The sequence below is a fragment of the Lepus europaeus genome, chromosome 10, assembly GCF_033115175.1.
Source record: "Lepus europaeus isolate LE1 chromosome 10, mLepTim1.pri, whole genome shotgun sequence".
NCBI classification, from domain to species: Eukaryota; Metazoa; Chordata; class Mammalia; order Lagomorpha; family Leporidae; genus Lepus; species Lepus europaeus.
In genome coordinates, this window is record NC_084836.1 from 40,789,694 (window position 1) to 40,817,008 (window position 27,315).

Here is a 27,315-nt window from a genome sequence, read left to right on the forward strand (position 1 = left end):
AAAAGAAAATAAATAGTAAAATGAATAATTATAGTTGTATTTGCACTTCTATCTTTAAGGCCTAATATGTCTTGAAGGAGCTGAAATTTACCTATAGAATATTAGGGAATGAAAATGTTTGCATTTCTTCAACTTCTTCTGCTTAGACAAATTTTAAGAGTTTGTTCAGTGAAAAATATCAAGTGATTGCCATGTGTGTTTTAATAAAAAGTTTTGCCTGTTCTGAAATTAAGTGTATGTCATCATTATAATTAATGCAATAATAATATTGAAAAAAAATTCTTCCTAGAAAGACAAAGCAGTTGGCAATTGAAGAGTACTTCCAATTAAACAACACTAGTAGTGCTTCCTGACCATCAGAACTGTAGAAGCAAATCTCAATGAAATATGAACACATTAACAGCTCAGGTGGATAGGTTTTTGTTTGATTTTAAATGGTAGTCCTTGGAACTGAACTGTTTTATAAACAAACTATCGTCTATTTTACTTACTAATTTTACATCCTGAAATAAGTACTTGTATCAGAAATAGCATGCTTTCCATCAAACTTCTCTTGCCCAAATGAAAACTTGAGATATCGATCTGTATTTCAAGAGCACTTTTAAGAAGTATCAAATAGACCATAATGTTACTGGAAAACAGTAAGGATATGTTGTTTACTTTTCTATGTAGACACAGGAGCTGACAAAACAATTCTCAAGTTTTGAGAGTTGCATTCTGTGGATAGGGATTTTGTATTTAAGTACCAACAAAGTTCTTCAGTATCTAACACCATTATTATGCAAAGGTCTGGCATTATCTTTGGTGTACTTTATGAACATACAACAGTGCATTTTAACATATTAGACTCATTTTGTAGTTCTATAATATTTATAGAAGTAAGTTTTATCCTAACCTGGGTTCTATGAATATTATTATTCTAGTAATGATGGTTCAGAAAATTCAGTCTTACATGGAGGTGGTTTTCTAATCTTATTTTACTCAAAACCTTTCCTTTTATTTCGTATTATGATAAGCTGCAGTGTATTCTACAGGAAAAAAGCATCATGTTGAAAACTTAATTGGTCACTGCTGTTTCCCCAATGTCTGACTCAGAACAGGTGCATAATATTTGCTGAGTGAATCCTAATCCTCGTAAAATTAGATAAATCACCTAGTTCTTTGGAAACACAGTCTAAATATGGTAACTAAATTTCCATTCAGGGGTAAGATTTCATGACTTTTATTTTGGCTCCAAAAACAAATGGGGGCAGGCATTTGGCACAGCAGTGCCCACATCAGAGTACCTGGTTGGAGTCCCTGCTATCCTGCTTCTGATCCAGCTTCCCACAAATGCACACCCTGGGCAAGCAGCTGACGTCTCAAGTACTTGGGTCTTGGGCATTTGGGGAGTGAAGTAGTGGATGGAAGATCTCTCCATGTCTCTTGATCTGTTTCTCTGCCTTCCAAATAAAACAAAAATAAATTCATTGTTTAAAAATAGGGGATTACAATAGGGTGTTTAGGACTATCAATTGGCAAGAAGGTAGATACACGAGTACCTCAAAAATGTTTGTAGAAAACTGAATAGGTAAGGTTATTTTGGTGCAAACAACCTTTATCTATACCGTTTTTCATAATGTGCATTTTCTACGAACTTTTTGAAGACCTCTCATACATGATTCGTAAGACATTCGAAAGACATCTGCATTACAAAGTGTGTGGCCAGACGAGGCAAAGTTACAAAGCCTTTTCTTTAATGAAAAGAAATGATAATCTGTTTTGGCCTTGTAACCTAAAGAGGTGGTTGAAATAAATATGGGACCTTTAAAACTGTACATTTCAGTACCCAGTATGTCACAGGCTCACAGTATGTATTCAATAAATACCGGTGTAAGTCATTGCCTTAACATTGCTCCTGAATTCTAGACTCGCCTGGGTCTTTACTCTGCTCCTTTGGAAAGCGCTGGAGCTGGGACCAGAAATCCCATAAAAGGTCAGGACCAGTAGCGGGGCTGAGCTAAGCTCATGGGTAGTACCAGACGGGCTTAAAGGACTGAAGGAAAGGGAAGAGGTTCCAAAATAAGCGTGAGAGAAAACCAAACTGTACCAAGCAAGAGTAAGAAGGAAGCCGTTTCTACACCGGGGACTGGCAGGAAGCCACAGCAACTACCGCAGGTCAACCCTCGTCAATAGGTGGTCACCTCGGCAAACACTACCGAAGCCCTCGGCGACAGGCATCCCGTTTAAAAAGGCCGTTATCAACACTGATACGTTCAAGTTCATCTGAGCTCCTCAGAGAGCTACCACAAGCGCCTAATTCAAGACCTGTCCTCCATTCCATTCAAATAACGCAGCCAATGGGGAAACCCTCCGCCCGGAGGAAACGACTCGGCCGGGCCGAGACGGCCCGCAAGGCAGGTCGGCCCTGAAAAGCTTTGCAGCCCGGCTGTGGGCCTCCGGAACCTCAGGAGCCCTCAGCGGCCCGCAACAACCTTCCCTCCCTGCCTCCTCGCTTCCAGGTTGGCCCCAACCCCCGCAGCCCAGGAGGCCCGGGCCACACCCGCTTCCCTCCGGTGACCGGGCCGCCCCCGCCACAGTTCGCGGGAGCGCTCTTCCTGGGGCGGGCGCAGTCCCAGGGCGCATGCGCACTGGCCGAAGGGCGCCTCCCTGCCCGGATCTCGCGAAGTTACGTTAGATTGGCCGCCGGTGACGGGTGGCCGCGCCGGGGGCGGGAGGGCTTCTGTGGTAGGAAGGGAGGTCCGCTCGGCCGGGCGCGCCGCCCCAGTGCTCTGTGGGATACTGGAAGTCTCGAGCGTCTCCTCCCGGTTCCCAGCCCTCCTCTGGCCCGCACTCACAGAAACAGTCACACACCCCCTGCCTCCCCTCTCTTCCCTCTCCGCCTCCCCCTTCCCCCCCTCGCGATAAGAAGACCCGGCGGCAGGAGAGGGGATGAAGATGGCGGACGCGAAGCAGAAGCGGAACGAGCAGCTGAAGCGCTGGATGGGCTCCGAGACGGACCTCGAGCCTCCCGTGGTGAAGCGCCAGAAGACCAAGGTGAAGTTCGACGATGGCGCCGTCTTCCTGGCTGCTTGCTCCAGCGGCGACACGGACGAGGTCCTCAAGTTGCTGCACCGCGGCGCCGACATCAATTACGCCAATGTGGACGGACTCACTGCCCTGCACCAGGTCTGTGTCCCCGGCCGCCGGCTCTCTTGACCCCGAGGGTCCTCGCCGGCCTCTCACGGGGACCTTCCCACCCTCCTCGTCCTCGGGAGGCCGGGGGCGGCGGGAGACTCCCTGCTGCGGGGGTGAGGGGGCGGCTTCCCGACAGGGACGAAGGGAGACGACTGGTGGAGGGAGGGCCCCGGGCTTGAGGCCCCCTTCAGACCAGTTGCTGTTGTAGCTGGGAACCGGGTGATTTCCGGGGTATAGGAGGGAAGGGGCTGTGGTCGCCTTGTAGCGCTAGGGTCATCTGTGGACGTGTGTCTGGTATTTGGGTTCCAGACAGGGAGGGGTGCAGTGAGGTTGTGCCCCGGCCCCGGTGCCAGTGATCTATTGGAGAGGGGGTGGGGATGCTGAAGGAAATGGCTCTCAGGGGGCATTGGGGACGCTTGGGCAGATGGACGTCTTTGGCTTATAGGTGGACGTTGGATTTGTTGTACTTTTTAGAACTTGATTGCAAATGATGATGATAATAACAGTAATCAGGAGCCCCAAACCGAGTGCCCAGAGCGAACGATTTCCTGTTTTCTCCTTTATTACTCTTGGTCACCAGGGAGGGGAAACCGGGGTGTAATTAGCTGATGTGCACCGGCTGGAAGAGAGGGGGTGAAGTGTGTAGGGTGAGGGAGCGTTCCAAAGGGCTTGCCCACCTCCGGACCGGAACGCAGTGAGTCCGGTCCTCGGAGACGCTGCCGCAGTGTCCCAAGTCCTGGGGTGTGCGCTGGGGTTGGAAAGAGAAGAATAAACACGGGACACTCCTTTCAAAGCCTGTTACCAAGCTCTGGTCTTTCTTCTGGGGGTGGGAAAAAAAAGAAAGCTGGTCCCAAACTTTTCTCAAAATGGATTCTTTGTGCATGTTAAAGTTTTATAGTAGTCTGATTGGGATCTCTCGATGTTAGCCAAATAAGGAGAAACTATTGGCAATCCAGAGATAATGTTGCTTTGCCTTTAACAGGCCAAAAGCAACACAACCACGTAGAGTTCTGCATGAAAAGCAATTTTAGAGTAATGGTAGTAAGTAACATGGCATAGACTCTTTGCATTTTCCTGTTGGGCTATTTGGAATTACTAGAAAAATGACTTTACAGCAATAGCTTCCCCTTATAACGTAAAAACTTGTAAGCTGTCTTGAAGTTGCCCTGGTTCTGTGTGGACGGTAGCAGCTTTATTTTGAATAATAGCAGTAAAAACTTGATTTGGAGGTTTAAACTTAAGGCTTTATGTTTTATGAAAGTTGATGCCTTTTTAAAAGAGAGGTGTGTGGTGACATTTTTCCTTTTACTGCTTCCTGTTTAATGATGATCATTTTAAATTTTATTTAATCAGATTCTCCTGTCAAACTTGGTGTATAATCTTTGTTTACAAACTGGATGGATTGAAATGACTGACAATTGCAGGGCAAATGTGGATTTCAGAATGTGGCATCCAATAAAAATAAAGCATGGCCTTTAGCTCTCTCTATTCCAATAATTTAGACTCTCCAATGTATATCAAACTTTTTGTCTGAAGTTTAAAGCAAGGCATTAACTGTGGATTCCTAAAGTATGGTGTTGAATGAAAAATACTTTTAACATTAAAAATGATCTTGTCATTATATAAGGAAAAATATTCACATTTCTGTCAAATGTAATTTACGTATTTTGCACAAAGTTGATTCTGAAAGTTACTTTACAAGGATACTTAAGATAATTCATGTAAATTGGAATTAAAAAACAAATTTGTTTTGATGTAAAAGTTTTGAAATTATGCATACCCATTTTCCTTGCACTTTTTAAAGATTTCTTGTGTGCATGGATGTTAAAATATTTTTGCACCTAGTATAAACTTTATCTTTACAATGGACAGCTCATTGGACTTCTAAACTTTATCTTTGAATTCCATTTTCCACAATCTTTTGGAAATACCCTTTTATGTCTGAGGTCAGGATATTTGGATTTTGGTTCTCATTAATATATTTTATTAAAACTGTCAAATGGAAATTTAAAATTGCCACCATTATGTAGGAACCCAATTGTATTGGCTTAGAGGAAGAGGAAATTTTCTAATACTTAACTTAATGTAGTACTGGTTTTGGTAGTGAGAGAAAATACATGGAATAGGCTTTTTAAGGTCTTTTTTTCTGTTGTCAATTTATACATGTTGCAGAAATAACCAGACTTGCCTTCTTGGTTAACTGTCTTCTTGGCTAACTGAATTCAATGGTTAGTTTGACATTATGCAAATGTAGTCTGTATTGGGTATTTTATTTCAGTTGAAAAGCACATAAGCAGATGTTTTTATGTTTATTATATTTAGTACCTTTTTGTAATTTATGTGTTCATTCCATAAGTCACTGAAACCAAAGTCTTTTTTGTTATGTTTCCTCCATTCATTTCTTTCTTTATATCAACTTGCACTTTTTTCCTATTGTGACTGTGAGAACAGCAAGCCAGCTTACTTTGGGCATATTCAGAACAAATTCTGAAAGATTATTTAAAAAAAGTTTTTAAACAAAGAAACTACAAGATTAAAAACTTTTAAGAAATCTTTAATTGCTGCTTGTTTTAAATACTTGAATTATAAAATCTAAAAGGACTCACTGATGTGTTGAATAGTCCTTAGATAGCTTTTTAAAATTTCATTTTCTCAAAAGAGTATAAATGCTTAAGATGTTTTTACCAGGTTAATTATTAAACATTATGAATATTAACTTTTTGGTTTGATCAAATGTTCTAAATTACATTGTTGAGAAAAAGTCTTAAGAACTTCATAACCCATAAATGTACTTTTTTTATGCCTTCTGCTCCCAAAGAGGTCTCTCCTTTTTTTTTTTTTAAAGATTTATTTATTTGTATTTGAAAGTCAAAGAAAGAGGAGGAGAGGGAGAAAGAGAGAGCACTCAAGCACGAGCTCCCCCCAACCTGCCGCTCACTCCACAAAGGCCAAGGCGGGGCCAGGAGCATCCTCTTAAATCTCCCATGTTGCAGGCAGGAGCCCAGACATTTTTGGCCATTCTCCATAACTCTCCCAGGCCATCAGCTGGGAGCGGATCAGAAGCAGAGCAGCTAGGACATGAACTGGCACTCACATGAAATGCTGGTGTCAGGCGGAGACCTTACCTGCCATGCCACAACATTGGCCTCCACAAATGTACTTCTTAATTTAATGTTTTGCTTCCAATTTAAATATAAACAGCTTATTTTAAAAAGTTTTCTAAGTATTTGAGTGAGTTCTGTCATTAGAGGTTAAAAGATATTCTGTCTTCAACTATTCTGTTTGTATAGAAAGATGTCATCTACATCTGAGAAAAAAGTTTGCTTATCCATTTCCATAATTTTGTCTCTAGAAATAGTGTCCCCCCTCTTCAGCCAGAAAACAGTACAAAGTTAAGCATATGATACAGATTTTTTATTTTTTTTCCAGTACTGAAGTCTAGAGAAGAATTTCATTTTTTCAATGCCAGTAATCAGCTTCTGAATTTACAACTCCCTAGTAGAATTTTAGAGGCTATGATTATATCTGTCAGCCTGCATTATAAAGATTTTAGCAAATTAATAGAGTTCTGTATAGAATGCTTTATTACTGATTCTTACTGATACTGGTATCCATAAAATGCAGCACTGAGATTTCTTCCAAAACTTTTGAATTTAGCCTTTTGATTTAACCTTAAAATCCTATGCTGTTCCTATGTACCAGTGATTTCCAAGTCAATCTCCAGGTCCCATGGTTCTGCAGAGTTCCAGTACCTCATTTCCACTTTTCTCCTGATGATGTATTAATGTAAAATGAAATATTAAGTATATTGTGGTTTTATGTTGTAAAATGTCTTTAACTAGTAATATGGTAAATGCAAGTGCATACTCTGTCTAGTAGACTGTCAGTTTACTATATTTATAATATTTATATCAACATTTGTAATTTCTTCATAGGATTCTTATTTGTTCAAACATAAATTTTCATAATTACAATTCACTTTTAAAATATACTTTTGTCATTTAACATTACTGTAGAGAAATATGTATTTCTTATATTTAGATGTTACCACCATCTTTTTTATCTTTTTTTTTTTTTTTTTGACAGGCAGAGTGGACAGTGAGAGAGAGAGACAGAGAGAAAGGTCTTCCTTTGCCGTTGGTTCACCCTCCAATGGCCGCCGCGATAGGCGCGCTGCGGCCGGCGCACCGCGCTGATCCGATGGCAGGAGCCAGGTGCTTCTCCTGGTCTTCCATGGGGTGCAGGGCCCAAGCACTTGGGCCATCCTCCACTGCACTCCCTGGCCACAGCAGAGAGCTGGCCTGGAAGAGGGGCAACCGGGACAGGATCGGTGCCCCGACCGGGACTAGAACCCGGTGTGCTGGCGCCGCAAGGCGGAGGATTAGCCTATTGAGCCGTGGCGCCGGCCACCACCATCTTTTTTAAAAAAATATTTATTTATTTATTTGAAACTCAGAGTTACGCAGAGAGAGAAGGAGAGGCAGAGAAAGAGAAGTCTTCTGTCCTCTGGTTCATTCTCCAATTGGCTGCAATGGCTGGAGCTGTGCAGATCCAAAGCCAGGAGCCAGGAGCTTCTTCTGGGTCTGCCAAGTGGGTGCAGGGGCCAAAGCACTTGGCCTGCTTTCCCAGGCCATAGCCGAGCGCTGGAGGAAGAGGAACAGCCGAGACTAGAACCAGCATCCATACGGGATGCCGGTGCCACAGGTGGAAGATTAACCTACTGCGCCACAGCAGTAGTCCAGAACTCCAGCTGGGTCTCACATGTGGATAGCAGGAACCCAAACACTTGGGCCATCATCTGCTGTCTACCCAGGCATGTTAGCAGGAAGCAGAATCTGAAGTAGAACAGCTGGGACTTGAACCATCACTCTGATATGGGTTGTGAGTATTCCAAGCTGCAGTTAATCCAGTGTACCACAATACTCACCCCTCAGTTAATCATTCTATTAACTCATTTCTTTGCCATTCTTATTATCAATCTAGTTCATTATTATTTTTGTCCTTAGAATGTAGTCATAGTTTTACCTGTCTTCTCTGGTTCAAGCTAGAACCCATATTGCTGTCAAATTAATTTTGTAACAGTAGCACTTCGTATCACTCCTTGCTTAGATCTGGTTTTAAAATATTTCATTGTTTGGTTTATGTTTGATACATCCCTATTGTGTTGTATCCTTTACAAAAGTTAGTACAGAAATTGCTTGTATTTGAATATCTTTGTTTATTTCCATGCCCTTTGTCATGCTTTTTCTACCACCAGAATATCCTCCCTTCTTTGCCTAATAAAATCCTAGCCTGCTTCAGGGATTGTCAAACTGCCTACTGGAAGGAATCTGCCCTTTGAACTTGTATAATACAACAGTGAAGAGACATTGTCTCCGCTGGGATACTCATTGTACTATATACTTTGTGCCTGTCTTTTGTTATAAAACACTTCTCACTAAATAGCATTTGTAAATTTATATTCCCAAAGTTCCAATCTTAACACATTTTTTTATTTCCATAGCCTGATACTTAGTAGATGCTCACTGGAGGTTGTTGAATTGTGTCTTTTACCTCATACCGTACACAGAAAGTTTTTTAGTTATTTGCATACTGTCAGATACATCTTTGAAACCTTCATACCCAAATACCTGGGTATTGTCATGTACAAAATAGAACTTGTATGTTTATGAAATAAATGAAAAGCTTTTTGTAGATCTTTGATGCATTTCTAAAAAAGTATTTTGAGGGGCCATCTCGTGAAACAGTGTGATTAAGCCTCTACATGCAAACTGGCCTCATGTATTAGAGTGCTGGTTCAGGTCTCATCTGCTCTGCTTCTGAATCAGCTCCCTAATGATACACCTGGGAAGGCAGCAGAAGATGGCCCAAGTGCTTGGGCCTCTGCACTCTAGTGGGAGCCAAGGATGGAATTCCTGACTCTTGCTTTCAGCCTGGCCCAGACCTACCTGTTGCTGCCATTAGAGTAAACCAACAGATGAGAAGTGTCTGTTGCTTTCTCTTTCTGGCTTTCTTAAAAAAAAATCTTGAGCTTCTAAAAAAAAACCTCAGTATCAACCTATTAAAAATACTAAGGCACTTTAAATTTTGGTTGTGATTTAAAAAAAATTTTAAAAACTCCTACTTCATAGGAGTCTGACCTAGGACTCCTAGAGGAATACAAAATAGAATTAGACCCATATTTTATGGTATTACAAATTTAAAATAAAGGCACCGGCCCAAACTTTTGCTTTTCAGTTTAGACAGATTTGCAAATAAACAGTACTAAATGCTTTTTCATTTAAAATGCAAATTTTGTCAGATTTCAAGGTAGCCAATATTACTGAAGTTTTCTTAAATATGACATTCTTATCTAAAGAAGAAATACTTTTGTGTTTTCTTTTTAGGTTATAAAGTGTTAAATAATCTGGAAGCAGTTTATTTTGAACTGCTTGTTAAAGATTAAATCAATTGCTGTATGTGCAAAAAATTTTAAAAACAGTATAGAGAGGGGCTGGCACTGTGGCATAGCGGGTAAAGCATCCCATATGGGTGCCGGTTCGGGTCCCGGCTATTCCACTCCCCATCCAGCTCTCTGCTAGGGCTTGGGAAAGCAGTAGAAGATGGCCCAAGTGCTTGGGCCCCTGTATCTATGTGGGAGACCTGGAGGAAGCTCCTGGCTCCTGGCTTCTGATAGGCACAGCTCCGACCATTGTGGCCAATTGGAGAGTGAATCAGCGGATGGAGACCCCTCTCTCTGCCTCTTGTTCTCTGTGTAACTCTTTCAAATAAATAAATAAAAATCTTAAAAAAGAGAGAGAGACTATCACTTTCACCTTTTTTGGTGAGGAATGTTAAGATCTCGGAAGAACCTATTAGATCACTTATAAATAACATTAAAAATTGTGTTTAAAAGAAGGTACAGTATTTGTTATTTCTCTACATAATTTTCTTCTTAGAAAAGCTGTAAAACTTTATACTAATGGCTCTCAAGATTTTTATTAAAGTCATCCTAAACTCATTTTCAGAAACCTATGTAAACAAGTAACTCCCAACTCCAAACAGACCCCTTACTTCCTACAAATAAATGGACAAACCCTAACCATGTATGAGGTGTGCCGATAGGGTGCCAGTGCCCACACTGCTACTGTTACAGTGCTTTCTTTTCAGTTGCTGCCTTGCTGCTTCCTGGCAACAGTTTGTGGTCTGACTCTGTAGTGTTAACTAAGACCATCTTTCATATACTTCAGCCACGTAGAATGTGATTGCAAGCTGTGACTGAGCGTTTTCTTGTAGAGCAAGATTGAAGCATTGGATGGAAGAGGAAACATTTTTTTAATCATTCATCTGTTACCACATTTTACAAATACTATTCCTGTAAGAAAAGTGCTTGTAGATTTTTAAAAATCTGGTTGCATGATTTTGACAAGGGAATCATTTAGAAACCTTTTATTAAGAGGAAGGTAAAACATTGTTTTGTCACTACTGTAACATGTTACTTCTTGACACTTAGCAAAGTTGCTGTTTTCATTGCCTCCCTACCTACAAAAAATGCCTTTTTTTACTTTACCTTTCTTTTAAGTTTGTGAGTTTCCCCAGTCATCTTGAAAAGACGGGATGTTGGCAGTTTGGTATACCTCTTAGGAAAGTTCCAGCAGTTATTTTCAATTTATTCTACGTTGAGATTGAATATGACAAATCACCTTGTTTTATTGAGGAGAGGTGCTTTTAAAAGCAGTTTAGTTTTACATTGTCCTTTTTCTCTTACTCATGGTTGCTGTGAACATAAATAGCAAAACAAGTGTGTCTGATTACAAAGCCCAAAGTTAACACTGTGCTAGGTGTCTTTTAAATTTGAAGAAGACAATATTACTGAGTTTTTCATTGTTATGCTGGTATTTAGTAAGTAATTGGGAGGCTCACTATAAATCAGCAGAGAAGCAAATATACTTTTGTTTTTAGCTAGTGAACACTTTTAAGACATTTCTGTGGTAATTGAAATATAGTAGTGCTATATCTAAGTTAATCTCAGAATTCCAAAGTGTCCTAAATTTTAGGAACTGCCAAAATTGTTTTTGACTAGCCATTATGTGCAAAGTGTTTGATCAAGTGCTTTAGGAAGTTGCAAAGGAAATTACACCAACAGCAACAAAAACACCACTTTTTCAGGACATATAAGTTAGTCTCTAACAACTTTTTTTAGAAGTAACTTATATCACTGCTTTAAGCATTTTGGCCTATACTAAGTTTTTTTATACACATAATTAACTTCAGAGATAAATTGTAGCCAAGTTCATATCAAGGTTATAAAAAAAAACTCCAGTCTGTCAGTGCCATTCAGCTTAATCTCTTGCCATTTACTTTCTTTTTTCTTTTCCTAAATATTTGTTTTATTTATTTGAAAGATACAGTGACAGAAGGAGAGACAGAGCAGAGAGAATTCTTCCATCCACTGGTTCACTTCCCAAATGGCCACAATGGCCAGGGCTGGGCCAGGCACAAGCTAAATCAGGAGCCTGGAATTCCCATCTGGATACTCCCCATGGGTGACAGGGCCCCAAGTACTTGAGCCGTCTTCTGCTGTTTTGCCAGGTGCACTAGCAGGGAGCTGAATCAGAGGTGGAGCAGCTGGGACTTGAACTACTGCTCTGATACGGGATGCCACATTGCAGGTGGCAACTTAATCCACTGTGTCACAGTGCTAGCCTTGTAATTTACTTTCTATGTGATGATTATTGTTATTTATAATTAGGACTCAGGACATTGCACGACATACTAATAGTCACCTAAAATGACTTCTGAATTATTCAAATACACTTTTTAATGTTAATCATATTAGATTTTCAATGAGAACCTTTTGTTAGTAAGAATATCAAGTTAAAAGAATATCCTATTGCTGAAGTAATTTTACAGAAGTTAATCAAATTATATTTTAGCTCTTAATTTAGAAAATTCATTGCATGTGTTTTCCTTATTGCCAGAAACGTGAAATGTAATTTACTAATCACTACCAATTCATTGTTTCCCTGGGTTTTACATTAGTGGTCCAATAAAACATGTTAAAAGTTTGATCATTGAGGCCGGCGCCGCAGCTCAATAGGCTAATCCTCTGCCTGCAGCGCCAGCACACTGGGTTCTAGTCCCAGTTGGGGCGCTGGATTCTGTCCCGGTTGCCCCTCTTCCAGGCCAGCTCTCTGCTGTGGCCCAGGAGTGCAGTGGAGGATGGCCCAAGTCCTTGGGCCCTGCACCCGCATGGGAGACCAGGAGAAGCACCTGGCTCCTGGCTTCGGATCAGCATGGTGCGCCGGCCGCAGCGCACCAGTCGCGGCGGCCATTGGAGGGTGAACCAACGGCAAAGGAAGACCTTTCTCTCTGTCTCTCTCTCACTGTCCACTCTGCCTGTCAGGGAAAAAAAAAAAGTTTAATCATTGACAGAGCAAAGCCTTTTTTTTTCTTTTTTTTTTTTTTTTTGTACCGTGCAAAGGAATTAAAAACGGATCACTGGCTACTATTATTGTCATTTCATAAAGAAAGGGGCATTTTAACAGTAACATGCATCCAAAGAGGCATTTTAACAGTAACATGCATCCAAATAAAGGGTAGTTGGGACTCTTACATTAATCTGTAAAATTATTGCTAGATTGATAGCAGATGATCTTGATGCTCTATCATGTGAGTAGCCAAGAGTGCACGGATACAATAACTATTTCCTGTGTCCTTTCATTATGATCTGTTAGAGTATAGGTGGTGGCAGGCCAAGTCATCATACAAGTAGGGGGGGTCCCTGGTCACACCCAGTAAGGAGCAAAAAGAATTTATCTGAAGGGATTCAGGAGACTGGTGAAAGCTTTCTTTAGGAACCACTGGTTCTGTATTTATACTTACATAAGTCTTTGCACATGTTATCTTTCACTGGAATGTATTTTCCAGTTTATTTATATTACGACACAGCTCAAAGCACTAAATGTGAACTTGCTTGGCCACAGGAGCACGCAGTGATTCTCTTACTGTTTAAATCCCAAGTTTGGCATTACATGCTGCCAGCTCTCTTTAGTATGCCTTATTTCCAGACAAAATAGTGAATTCCTTAAGATAGGACTTTGATTCATTTTTCTTTACGTCCCCTTTATCATCTGCACTTTATTGTAGCAGGTGATCTAAGAAACTGAATACAATGTAAGCTGTTCTTTTGAATAGGAGAGTTCATAGAAAACAAAATGATGACAGTTTGAGTAATTATAGTAGCATTAATAAACATTAAAAATGTTACAATGAAAATAGCAGTTTACTTTTATGTAGCTGTTATTGCAGGTAAGATTTATCAAGATTTTAGATTTATTTTTGAAATGTAATGTCTTACTGATTATCAATACAAGTAGAATTTTGGTTCATTTATATAATTTCAATTAAAATGATTTTTTTTAAAACAAATCTTTGGCTGTTTATTTAGAAAAGGAATCCTGGTGTATTAAGAGCAATATATATTTTTAGCTTTTTTTGTAAATAACATTTTCAAAGTGGATCTTTATATGCCAGTTATTTCTAACCTTATTAGTATTTTGATGTTTTTCTTTATATTGTTTTGGCTAACAACTTAAGTTCCATGTCACTGCCCTAAGCTGTGCTTCCCTGACTCAAATGCTCTTTCATGGGTGGAGACATTCCATGTTGTCATGTGTCGCATAGGCATTTCTGAAATGACATTCAGTGGAAACCATGGAAGGAAATGAAAGCATTCCTCAGCTGTCACCTTTTTAGTAATCTATTTAAATGCATTATGTGTATTGAGTGAGAGATTCTGCAGGGAGAGCTTCACTTAATAAAATACTTTACTTGATCTTGAATTCGTGTTTGAGCTAAAATTCATTTTTTGTTGGTTTAAAATATGGTCTCAAAAAAAAAAATCAGAAAGTTGGTAGCAAGTTCGTGTCCCTTTCTTGAATAGTGCACAGTGCAAAGGAGATTTAATTTTGTGAGTTGTATATGGAAGTGCTCTTAAAGGTTGGTAACCCTGTAGGGTAATATATTTGTATGGAATGACTATAAAGAAACAAATATACACAAGTTAATTTTTTTTACTTAGTAATTAGTATATGAATATATACAAAGATATTTCAAAAAGTGCTTGCAAAATTGAATTTTAAAGTTTCATTGTGCTATAAAAGTTTTTTTGAAATTTTTTTCATGTGTAGTTTTTTATGTATGCATTTCATGAACTTTTTGAAGTATCTTTCTATATATTTTATTAGCCTGGAAAAATACTTTGTATGGTTATAGATTTATTCTGGTATTTACACACTTGTTTGGAACATTTCTAAAACTCTTCTGTTGGAGCTTCAGCTGCGGAACTGTTCTTTCAAATATCCTCAATGTTGAGTTGCTTTTTTCTTTCAGTAGAATTGTTAAAATTTTGAAAATGGTAGTCAGAGAGATGTCTGGTGAATAGTGTAGATCATGATGGTAATTTTGGTTAATAAATACTCTGTGATTAAATACTTTCTGAAAGGAATATTCTTTCTTGAAATAGAATCATAAGGAGGTCATCTTGACTTTTAATTTACTTGTTTTACGTTGTCTAGAAGTGTGTGTGCTACAAAGTTTCTTTCTAATTGAGTGTATTCCTCATTTGTGATCTAGATTTTACACCAAACAAATCAGTGTTAAAGCTTGTGATTTGAATTTGGGTTTTTTTTTGGGGGGGGGGGAATTCATGTTGTTTTTTTATAAAAAAACTTTATTCTGTTTTTCCCTCGTTGTGATACTGTATTTCCGTCAAGAGCTATTGTTTTTCTCAAATATATGTTAATTTTATCACTTTTTTCTTTAAAGATTTGAAAAGGATACATTTTTAGTCGTGATACTGTATTTTGTCGAGAACTATTATTTTTCTCAAATACTTGTTAATTTTTTCGCTTTTTGCTTTAAAGATTTGAAAAGGTGACATGTTCAGTCATGATACTGTATTTTGTGAACAACTATTTTTTCTCAAATTTATATTTTTTCACTTTTTTCTTTAAAGATTTGAAGAGGTGACATGTTCAGCAATTTTTGTATACTTTCCAAGTACATGGGACAGTTTGCTATTTAAATCTTTCAGCCATCATTTTTACAGTAAAATGTCTTTAAATTTCTGATCTTTTCATTGTTTTTATTTATCTTGCAGTATATGTGAAGTAGCAGAAGTAATTAATCAGTCTTCATTGTTCTCCACTCTTGGTTTTATATCAGTATGGTCATCCCCATTTCTTTTTTATTATTTAAATTTTTTTTTCATTTTTAAGATTTTTAAAATTTTTTTTATTTATTTGAAAGGCAGAGTCAGAGAAAGAAAATCTTCCATCCATTGGCTCACTCCCTAATTGGCTGCAGGGGCCTCCCTAAATGGCTGCAATGGCCTCGGTGGCACCAGGCCAAAGCCAGGAGCCTCCTTCAGTTTTTTCACATGAGTATAAGGGTCCAAGCACTTTAGCTGTCTTCCAATGCTTCCCAGGTGCATCATCAGCGGGGAGCCAGATTGGAAGCTGAGCAGCCAGTACTCTAACCAGTGCTCATATTGGATGCTAGCGCTGCAGGCTGAGGCTTCACCTACTACGCCACAACACTGGCCTGGAAGAGGGGCAACCGGGACAGAATCCGGTGCCCCAACCGGGACTAGAACCCGGTGTGCCGGCGCCACAGGCGGAGGATTAGCCTATTGAGCCGTGGCGCCTGCCCTCATTTTTATTTTTAAACAAGGCTTTCAAGATTTATTGGTGTATATGCACTTTATGCCAAATGAAAATTGCTTTAAAAATTTAGAAAGAGGTTCCTGTGCTGTGGCGTTTTGAGTTAACCCTCTGCCTGCAGCACTGGCATCCCATATGGGTGCCAGTTCATTTCTTGGCTACTCCTCTTCCAATCCAGCTCTCTGCTGGTAGCCTTAGAAAACAGTGGAAGATGGACCAAGTGCTTGGGCCCCTGCATGTGCATGAGAGGCCTGGAAAAAGCTCCTGGCTCCTGGCTTTGGACTGGCCCAATTCAGGCTGTTGCAGCCATTTGGGGAATGGCCCCGCAACTGGAAGACCTCTCTCTGTAACTCTGCCTCTCAAATAAATAAATAAATCTTTAAAGAAAGTTCAAGAATGGAGCTGGCGCTGTTGCGTAGCCAGTAAAGCCAGTGCCTGCAGTGCCGGCATCCCATTTGGGTGCCAGTTCAAGTCCTGGCTGCTCCACTTCCAATCCAGCTCTCTGCTATGGCCTGAGAAAGCAGTAGAAGATGGCCCAAGTCCTTGGGCCCCTCCACCTACTTGGGAGACATGGAGGAAGCTCTTGGCTCCTGGCTTTGGACCAGCACAGCCCCAGCCGTTGGGGCCAATTGGGGAGTGAACCAGCGGATGGAAGACCTTTCTCTCTCTCTCTCTCTTTCTCTCTCTGTCTCTGTCTCTGTGTAACTCTGACTTTCAAATAAATAAATAAATCTTTTTTAAAAATTCAGGAAGAAAAGTTATTTAAATAATGAAAGTATTAAAGAAAAATGTAAAAGAAATTAATTGCCATCCAAACTTTGAGGACTAGGAGTAGCCCCATTGAAAACTTTGGTTAACGGCCGGCGCCGTGACTCACTAGGCTAATCCTCCACCTGTGGCGCTGGCACCCTGGGTTCTAGTCCTGATTGGGGTGCTGGATTCTGTCCCGGTTGCTCGTCTTCCACTCCAGCTCTCTGCTGTGGCCTGGGAAGGCAGTGAAGGATGGCCCAATTCCTTGGGCACTGTACCCACATGGGAGACCGGGAGGAAGCACCTGACTCCTGGCTTCTGATCGGCACAGTGTGCAGGCCGTAGCGGCCATTTTGGGGGTGAACCAACAGAAGGAAGACCTTTCTCTCTGTCTCTCTCTCTCACTAACTCTGCCTGTTAAAAAAAAAAAAGAAGAAAAAACTTTGGTTAGCTGCCTTTTATACATCTCTATGGCTGTTACATACTTTGTCTATACAAGGAATCATACTTGATTTCCTGGTTTATAATCTGAAAAAAAATTTTTTAATTTATTTAATTTTTATTCGGGAGACTTTCAGAGAACTCTTCCATCTGGGGATCACTTCCAAATGCCTGCAATAGACATGGATATATCAGACCAAAGCCAGGAGCCTGGAACTCAATCTGAGTCTCACTCATAAGTAGTAGGGACCCAACTGCTGAACCGTCACCTTTTGCTTGCTAGGGTGCACAATGACAGGAAGCTGTAATTGGAAGCCAAATGGGGACTTGAATCTGGGTACTCTGATCAGGATGTGGGTGCCCCTAGTGGCATATTAATTGTTGAACCAAAAACATGCCCCATTGTCTCTTTTTTAAATTATATATCTTCCAAAAAATTTCTGTGATAATGAATATTGATAGGCATTTTCATAATGATGGCTATATAATATCTCTTTCTGTATATGTGTACAAATAGTACCTCTCAGAATTTATCTTTCTGATCTTTTAATGATGAATATTTAGTATGTTTCCCATTTTCCTATAATGTAGTGAGTGTTATATATCATGTACATCTTTACTCCTCACATTGTATTGTTAGCATTGTCTCTTTAAAAATTCCACCTGAAGTTTGAAATTTTTCTCAAAATAACATGCAATTTTAATTTTTTTTAACAATATACATTTTCAGTAAAATTTCCAACATATCCAGTTTGGAAGACTAGCCTTGAAATTCCTCCTACTGACATCCTTCTATTAATTTTGTGCAGTTGGGGCTAGCGCTGTGATGTAGTATGGCTACCCTCTGCCTACAGTGCTGGCATCCCGCTTGGGCAGTGGTTTGAGTCCTGGCTGCTCCTCTTCTAATCTAGCTCTCTGCTGTTGCCGAGGAGATCAGTGGAAGATGGCCCAAGTGCTTTGGCCCCTAAACCCTCGTCAGAGACCCAGTAGAAGCTTCTGGCTCCTGGCTTCACATCGGCACAGCTCCAGCCATTGCCACCATTTGGGGAGTAAACCTATAGAGAGACCTTTCTCTGTCTCTTCCTCTCTGTCTCTATAACTCTACCTCTCAAATAAATAAAATCTTTAACAAAAAATTTTTGTGTAATTATGTCATCTCGTATGAGTCACCCACAGGTAAATTATTTTATTGTATTATTCCTCTGGGTGTGTTATGAATAAAATTCATGCAACAGATGTGTAGATTATTATGTATTACATGCTCAGCATTATTTTATAAAAGCAATGATCCCTGCCTGCATGTAGTACACCATTTAGTAGGAGTATCAGTGAGAAGAAATAATAACAATTTTGATAAGTGCTAGAGTAGAAATGCAGCATGAGATAAAAAATTTTATTAGGAGGACTTCATTCAGAACATCAAGAAAGGTATCCCTGAGAAAGCTGTGTAATTTACTGGTATCTTCTCAACAGATGTCCTGAGCTTTTTAGAAACTGTTCCCTCCTGGTTTGCCTTCTGAGTACCTTGTTCAGTTTTCCTTTCTGATTTATTTCATCTTAAAGATGAATGTTTCTAAGGATCTCATATGTCTGATTTTTTTCCTGTCATCCTTATAGTTTCAATTACTTTATATATATATATGATTTCTTTTTATATGTTGCTTTTGATTATTAATAAGTTTTTAAACTTTATTATAAACAGAATATCAACCTCTTTTTTTTTTTAAAGATTTATTTATTTGAAAGAATTATAGAAAGAGAAACAGAGAGAAAGAGAGGTCTTCATCTGCTGGTTCACTCCCCAAGTGGCCTCAACGGCCGGGGCTGAGCTGCGCTGAAGCCATTACTAGCCAGGAGCTTCATCCAGTTCTCCCCTGTGGTTGTGGAGAAGCTCAAGCACTCAGGTCATCTTCCACTGCTTTTCACAGGTACATTAGCAGGAAGCTGAGTATTGGAATTGGACTAGCTGGTACATGAACAAGCACCCATGAGATGCTGGCATTGCAGATGGTAACTTTATCCACTGTGCCACAATGGCCCCTCTCCTTCACTTCTTAAGTAGTCATTTATCCCTACCACACCTCATACATGATAAAGAACTATTCCTAAATTTGTTACAGCTTTTATATACTTTTAAAAATACTGAGAGCCTTTTTTGTGCTAGACAGTATTAATGCTGGAGGGATATATTTTTGAGCAAAATGTATTCCAACTGTATCTTCATGGGGTCTGTAGTAAAATAGAATTACTTAGCCATCAGGGAAGTGCAAATCAAAACCATAATGGGATACCAGGTCATATCCAGTAGGATAGCTGTAATAAATAAAAAAAGATAGATAATAGTAAGTACTGAGAAGAATTGGGGAAAATTGGAGCACTCCTATACTGTTTCTGGTTAGGACAAAATTGTATAGCCACTTTCAAAACACTATGGCGTTTCTTTAAAAGGTTATACATAGATAGCTGTATGACCTAGCACTTCTGCTTCTAGCCATATGTCCAAGAGAATTGAAAATATATACACACAGAAATTTGTATTTTAGTGTTCATAGCAGCATTATTCATAATAGCCAGAAAGTGGGAAGAGATGGCCAGAGCCGCGGCTTACTAGGCTAATCCTCCGCCTGTGGCACCAACACCCCAGGTTCTAGTCCCGGTTGGGGTGCAATTCTGTCCCAGTTGCTCCTCTTCCAGGCCAGCTCTCTGCTGTGGCCTGGGAGTGCAGTGGAGGATGGTCCAAGTGCTTGGGCCCTGCACCCATATGGGAGACCAGGAGGAAGCCCCTGGCTCCTGGCTTCGGATCGGTGCAGCACACCAGCCGCAACACACCGGCCGTAGCAGCCACTTGGAGGGTGAACCAATGGAAAAAGGAAGACCTTTCTCTCTGTCTCTGTCTCTCTCTCTCTCTCTCTCTCTCTCACTCTCTCACTGTCTAACTCTGCCTGTCAAAAAAAAAAAAGTAGGAAGAGGTTAATGTCTGTTTTTGAATATATGAATAGTGTAGTTTGTTGCTGGACTCCATGATATGTTAATCAACAATAAAAGGAGTGACATGCCAGTATGTGCAAGGATGGGTATTAAGAACATTGTGCATACCTATTTAAGGTGAACGATAAGCCCATGTGCAGCTCCTTCTACCTGCAATCCAAGCTGATCCCTGCAAAGGAACTCCTGAATGGCAAACTTGGAATCCAGATCCAGGAGAACTGAGAGAGCAAGTGTCCAAAATGCGATGGCTCAGTTTCCTTATCCCACGCCACAATCTCTAATTTGTAGTTCAGTAATGTCTGTTAGGTGTTAAGTTTTAGAATGATAAGATGTTCAAAATCATGGTAGTGGTGCTCATCTATGAATATACTAAAACCCATTTAATTATACACTTTACTTTGGTTTTTCTATGGTGTATAAATTCTATCTCAGTAAGCTGTTAAATTTTTTGTTGGTGAGAGAGAGAGAAAGAGAGATGCAAACAGTGAGCTCCTGTCCATTAGTTCACTGCCCAAATGCCCACGATGTCATGACTTGCTGGGTTGAAGTTATGACGTATGACTCAATCCAGGTCTCCCAAGTAAGTGGCAGGGACCCAACCATTTGGGTCATCACCTGCCTTCATCCAAGTCTGAATTGGCAGGAAGCTGGAATCCAAAACTAGAGTCAGGAATCAAAGACAGGCACTCTGATAGAGGATGTGGACATCCCAACTGCTTTCTAACCACTAGGCTAAACATTTGTCCATTGTATTTTTTAAAAAGTAGAATTATTTAATTTTTTGATTTATTTTTTAGAAACCTTTTATTTAATGAGTATAAATTTCATGAGTGTATCTTTAGGAGTACAGTGCCTATATATTTATTAGTTTTCACCATTAACATTTGGGGCATTATGAGAGACAGGGTGGTCATCTTCTACCAGCCCTCCATCCTCAGTAGTTATGATGGTGAACAAGATAGCCATTGTTTCTTGCCTAACAAAGCTTGCAGTCCTCTTAGAGTATATAGATAAATGTATAAGCAATTAAAAATTTATCAGTTATGTGTAGTGAAATGTAATGACAGCAGTACAGAGTGCTGTGGAAGCTCCTGAAGGCATATATTAACTAGATTGGAGGAAAGGGAAGGAAGGCCTTCTGAATGAAGTTGATGATTGAGCTACTAAAGGAAGGGATGAGTTGAAATTAGCAAAGGTTGTAAGGAAGGAAAGTGTACAGGAATCTTTCAGAGAGGGACTAACGTGCGAAGACCTGAAGGTGAACAAGTAATCAAGTTGTAATCAAGTTGAATGAGACAGTTAGATTTTCAGAAAAATCATCTTCACTGCAGAGTGGACAGCACACTGAAAAGACAGAGCTGGAGACAGGGAGACAGCTTAGGAAGTTGAATACTCCGAGAGAGATAACCATGATGTACACTAGCTTAGTGGCAGTCAGGTTGGAAAATAATAGATAGACTCAAGATATAGTTAGGAAATAAAATTGGTAGGAATTGGAATTGGAGTAGAAGTCAAAGATGTGTGTGTAACTAGCTTCTGGTTTTGTATAGCTAGGTAAATGTAACTGCTTTTCATAGCATGCTATAAATTTTGTGTACTTACAGGTAGATCAGGAGCAAAATTTATAAGAGTGATATTGAAGGAGACAGATAAGAAAGAAAGAAATTACAATCAAATGTGAAATGTATACTAAAGGAAGCACAGGATGTGTTGCCAGCATTGAGGCATCATGCCCTCATTATGTAATGCGTTGAAATCTTGCTTAGAGTTTGTTTTCGGTTTTGTACATTTATTCTCTTAGGTCCCTCTTAGCCCTGAAAATGTGAACACTAAAGAAAACAATTCATGAAACTATAGAGAAACCACAGAATAAGGATTTACGGTTAGGGTTGGTTTGTTTGAGGATTCAATGAATTACCAAAAACTGTGGACAATTTTATTATTTTATCTTTTCTCTACCTTTCTAATTGGGGCTGGTACCATGGCACAGTATGTTAATCCTCCACCTGTGGTGCTGGCATCCCATATGGGCACTGGTTCTAGCCCCAGCTGCCCCTCTTTTTCTAAGATTTATTTTTATTTATTTGAAGGAGGGAGTTACAGAGAGAGGTAGAGACAGAGAGAGAGGTCTTCCATCTGTTGGTTCATTCCCCAGAAGGCTGCAACGGCCAGAGCTGCGCCGATCCGAAGCCAGGAGCTTCTTCCGGGTCTCTCACATGGGTGCAGGGGCCCAAAGACTTGGGCCATCCTCCACTGCTATCCCAGGCCATAGCAGAGAGCTGGATCAGAAGAGGAGCAGCTGGGACTAGAACCAGCGCCCCTATGAGATGCCGGGGCTTCAGGCCAGGGTGTTAACCTGCTGTGCCACAGTGCCAGCCTCTGCCCCTCTTCTAATCCAGCTCTCTGCTATGGCCTGGGAAAGCAGTAGAAGATGGCCCAAGTGCTTGGGCCCCTGCACCGCATGGGAGACCAGGAATAAGCACCTGGATCCTGGCTTTGGATTGGCGCAGCTCCAGCTGTTGCGGCCAACTGGAGAGTGAACCAATGGATAGAAGACCTTTGTCTCTCCTTCTCACTGTCTGTAACTCTGCCTCTCAAATAAATAAATAAAAATCTTAAAAAAAAAAAACAACTTCTAAGTAAAGCCAAATGTACTGTTAAAATGTTTGTTGGTGGCAGATTTAGGAGTATGTGTTTTTAGAAGTAGAGAGGAGTGGATTGCAGTATTAATGGAGAGAAATTAAGGAATGATAGTACTAATAATCTATAAGTCCTTTATTGCATGAAATAATACACTGTGAAAGTAAAGTCAGAGGCTAAAATGGAAGGTGAAAGTACTTTTTCCCAGGGCATTTTGGATTTTTCTGAGAATTGTGCAGTTAAGAATTTACTTAGCAATTTGTAACCTTCCTCAGTTTCTAAATATACTAACTGGTGTTTTCAGGGGAAGATAAGATACAATATTAGTTAAAACTAGGAAATTTATACCTTGATACACTTATACATTTGATTTTGTTGTAATTTGAAAGGCAGATAGGGAGTGGGAGGCTGGGAGAGAGAGAGATCTCCCATCTGCTGGTTCCCTCCTAAATTCCTGCAATAGCTAGGACAAAGCAGGGAGCTAGGAACTCAGTTTAGGTCTGCAACATGGTAGCAGAGACCCAAGTACTTGAGCCATCAGCTACTGCCTCGTGTGGTATGCATTACTGAGAGGCTGGAATTGGGAGCAGAACCAGGGCTTGAAATCAGGTGCTCTGATATGGAATATGAGTATCCCAAGAGATGTCTTAACTTCTACACCAAATACCCACCCTCCAGTACATTTTAGTATTTTTTCTTTTTTTGTTCAAAATCTTACTAACAATGAGTATTTGGGAGGGTTTTTTTTTTCTTTTTGCATAATCTGATTATTTTTAAAGTTGCACAGTTAATGAGGAAGCTAGCATTTGTACAAAACGGTAGTGTGAATTATTCTGACCTTGAGCAAGCATCAGTAGACTTGGTTCAGCTTAAAATAGAACAGGAAATGGTTACTATGTCTTAAAACATAAATAACATGGCATCTTTTTCCCTTTGCAACCTACTCATGACACTGAGAGCCAATCTTTTGTGTGGAAGTATTTGTGTGTTTTATGTCAAACTGATAGTATGTAAGTTGTCATCTTTCCATGAACCCTTACATTTAAAAAGTTATTATAAGACAGAATATATGGTAGGATCCCATTTGGGGGGAAGTGGTCTTTGCATAAAACAAAAAATTTGTGAAATCAGCCCAACTGTTAACAGTGACAAGTTCTCTCTGGGAGTGAAATACAAATTTTGAATTATGTCATCACTGAATCTTTGACAACAGACAGAACAAAAAGATGAATCTGAATGGCAGGAAAATACTTAAATGGTTGCTTCAGTAATGGATAAGGATTAACCATAGAAGCACTGACATAATTAATGAATTTAAGTTTTCTAGTCTTTGGCCATTCAAGGGCAGTGGTCTTGATGATAAATATTGATTTCTGTATTATGCTTTTCTTTTCTTGGAACTTTTTTTGTTCATAAGGAATGACTGATTGGCAATGTGATGGATACCTTGGGAGAGTTGTTGTTTAAGATTTATTTATTTATTTATTTGAAAGAATTATAGAGTCAGAGAGAGAGAGAGAGAGGGACATATCTTCAGTCTGCTGGTTCAGTTTCTTTCTTTCTTTCTTTCTTTCTTTTTTTTTTTTTTTGGACAGGCAGAGTGGACAGTGAGAGAGAGAGACAGAGAGAAAGGTCTTCTTTTTTCCATTGGTTCACCCACCAGTGGTCGCTGCGGCCAGCGTGCTGCACTGATCCAAAGCCAGGAGCCAGGTGCTTCCTCCTGGTCTCCCATGGGGTGCAGGGCCCAAGCACTTGGGCCATTCTCCACTGCACTCCTGGGCCACAGCAGAGAGCTGGACGAGAAGAGGAGCAACCAGGACAGAATCCAGTGTCCCTATCAGGATTAGAACCCTGTGTGCCAGCTCCGCAGGCGGAGGATTAGCCTATTGAGCCACGGCACTGGCCTGCTGGTTCAGTTTCTAAATGTCATAGGTGGACCAGACAAAAGTCACTAGCCGGGAACTTTATACTGGTCCCCCAATGTGGGTGTCAGTGGCCTATGTATTTAGAACATCTTTTACTATCTTTGGCATTAACAGGAAGCAGGATTGGATGCCCAGTAGCCGGGACTTAAACTGGCACTCTCATATGGGATCCTGATATCACACAATGCCAGCCCCCATGGAGAGTTGATCCGATGGCAGGAGCCAAGTGCTTCTCCTGGTCTCCCATGGGGTGCAGGGCCCAAGGACTTTGGGCCATCCTCCACTGCACTCCCTGGCCACAGCAGAGAGCTGGCCTGGAAGAGGGGCAACCGGGACAGGATCGGTGCCCTTACCGGGACTAGAACTAGAACCCGGTGTGCCGGCACCGCAAGGTGGAGGATTAGCCTAGTGAGCCGCGGCGCCGGCCTTACATATTTGTTTTAACCAGTTGGAACTATCCTAAATGGAATAATTTACTATAAGATTGTCAAGGTATCTACCTCTGGAATGAATTAGAACCAGAAACTATATGAACACAGAAGTTCTCTAAATGTCTCATTGTTTTTTCTAGCAAATCCACATTAATCTTTCTTAAAACAGGCTAGATTTTTTTGTTTTACCAGTTAAGAAGGAAAAAATTATGTCACCAACAGTTCTCAGAATTTATATTCTGCTCTAGATATTTAGAGAGGTTGATCTCCTTAATTCTAATTCCATGTTCCCAAGAAAGGGACCAATTGATCCATCTTAGGTTTGCCATCTTAGATAGTGGCTGCTGGTGTTGAATGCCTCTGAAAAGACACACGTGTTTCAGTTGATATCATGTATTTGAGGCAAATGAGGGGGACATAAAGCTGGAAATAATAAGTCTAGAAAAATGCAAATATCAGTTATATAAAAACACCATTTATAAAAATCAAAATGCACAAATAGGGACAGGTGTTGTGGTATAGCAGCAGCATGTTAAGTTACTCCTTGGGACACCCACATTCCATATCAGAGCATCTGGCTCAATGCTCAGCTACTTGGTGCTTCTGATCCAGCTTTCAGCTAATGTTATCTGGGAGACAGCAGATAATAGCCCAAGTATTTGAGTTCCTGCTACCATCATGGGAGAACCAGATGGAGCTCCAGGCTCTTGGCTTTGGTCTCACCAACCCCGACAGTTGAAATCATTTAGGGAATGACCTCAATTTCTCTGTCTCTTCCTCTTTCTGTGTTACTCAGCATTTCAAATCAATAAGTAAATCTTTTTTTAAGTACAAACAAATGTGAAAGAAATCATAAATCTGTAGATAATTAGACTGGTTTTAAGACCATATATATTTATACATATATATGTATATAGAAATGTTCCTAAAAATGGAGAACATTATATATACACTGTACATTATATATACACTATATATAATGAGTACAAGTAACATTGGGGAATTTCAGATACGATTAAGTGGATTGTGTCAATGATATCCTGATTGTCATATAAAACTATAATGTTTAAACCTTTAGGAAAAAATGAACACAGGAATATCTGTATTAATTTTTACAAGTGCATGTGAATCTATAATTATCTCAGCAAAATATTAAATTTTTTATTTTTGTCTATTATTTTAATCTTAAAAAATTTAAGAACCTAAAGATTTTGGGGTATATTTACCAAATTAGTAAATAAAGCCTAATCACTACATTCCATTATAAAAAACGTTTATAAAAAATAAGTATATTTTGCAAAACAAAAAATGTTAAAGAAAAAGTTACATTTCATACTATGCAGGTTTCTTTAATGTTTGGATTTCATATCTACTTCTGTATCTTGCCTGTTAAGATGTCACATATAAAGACCCTGGAAAACTATACTACACATTTGTAAGAGACTGTTAATCTTGCAGACTTCCTGTAAGGGTTTGGTTCAACCTCTGAGTTAAATTAATGTAGAGGGATATACTATGTACATGTCTTGGGAGTCTGAATATTGTAAATATTTTAGTTCTCCCCAAACTAATCACTGAGTCAATGCAAATCCAACCAAAATCTCTGTAATGTACTTATTGTGTGTGTGTATCTGTGTCTGTGTGTGTATGTGAAAAATGACAAACTAATATATAAATGAAAAAAGCCAGGCATGATCAAATCTAACTTTAAGAACCAGAAGGTGAAAAGGTTAGACTGGTTGTAAAACCACACTGATTAAGACAAGGTGATATTGGTGCAAGAAAAGATAGTGAGCTAATGGATCAGCATACTGTCTATAAAAAGATAGAGAGATGTGAATACTTGATTTATGATAACTGGAGAAAAAGTTTTTTTAATAAATGCAATCCATCCAACCTCATCCATACCCAAAAATCAATTCCAAATGGTTTGTAAATCAAAATGTAACACATAAAATAATAAGTATTCTAGAATGTAACATATGAGATTTATAGAACTTTGGGAGAGGGAAAAAAATGAAACAGGACAAGAATTCGTTAACCATAAAGGAAAAGAGGTGTGTGTGTGTACATGTGGGTGTGCAAGTTAAACTTTCAAGAAAAAAACATGGTCAGGCACTTAAAAGAAAATGTTCAACAGTTAATATACAAAAAATTATTTAGTATCATTCATCAGGGAAATACAAATTAAGACCACAGTGAGGTGTCGGTACCCATCCACTGGAATGACTGAAGTTACAGAGTCTGATGATACCAAAT

The 27,315-nt window shown here is 39.7% G+C and overlaps 1 protein-coding gene across 2 annotated transcripts in view; it reads left to right on the plus strand.

The window, feature by feature from the left end:
• The first annotated feature begins 2,698 nt into the window (after nt 1-2,698).
• The window catches only part of PPP1R12A (protein phosphatase 1 regulatory subunit 12A), a 144,461-nt gene continuing 119,844 nt past the window's right edge, over nt 2,699-27,315 (plus strand). For both annotated transcript variants that reach the window (XM_062203160.1, XM_062203161.1), the window contains exon 1: nt 2,699-3,168. In XM_062203160.1, coding sequence (XP_062059144.1) covers nt 2,932-3,168 — 237 coding nt within the window. In that variant the 5' untranslated portion in view covers nt 2,699-2,931. The remainder of the gene's footprint in view (nt 3,169-27,315) is intronic.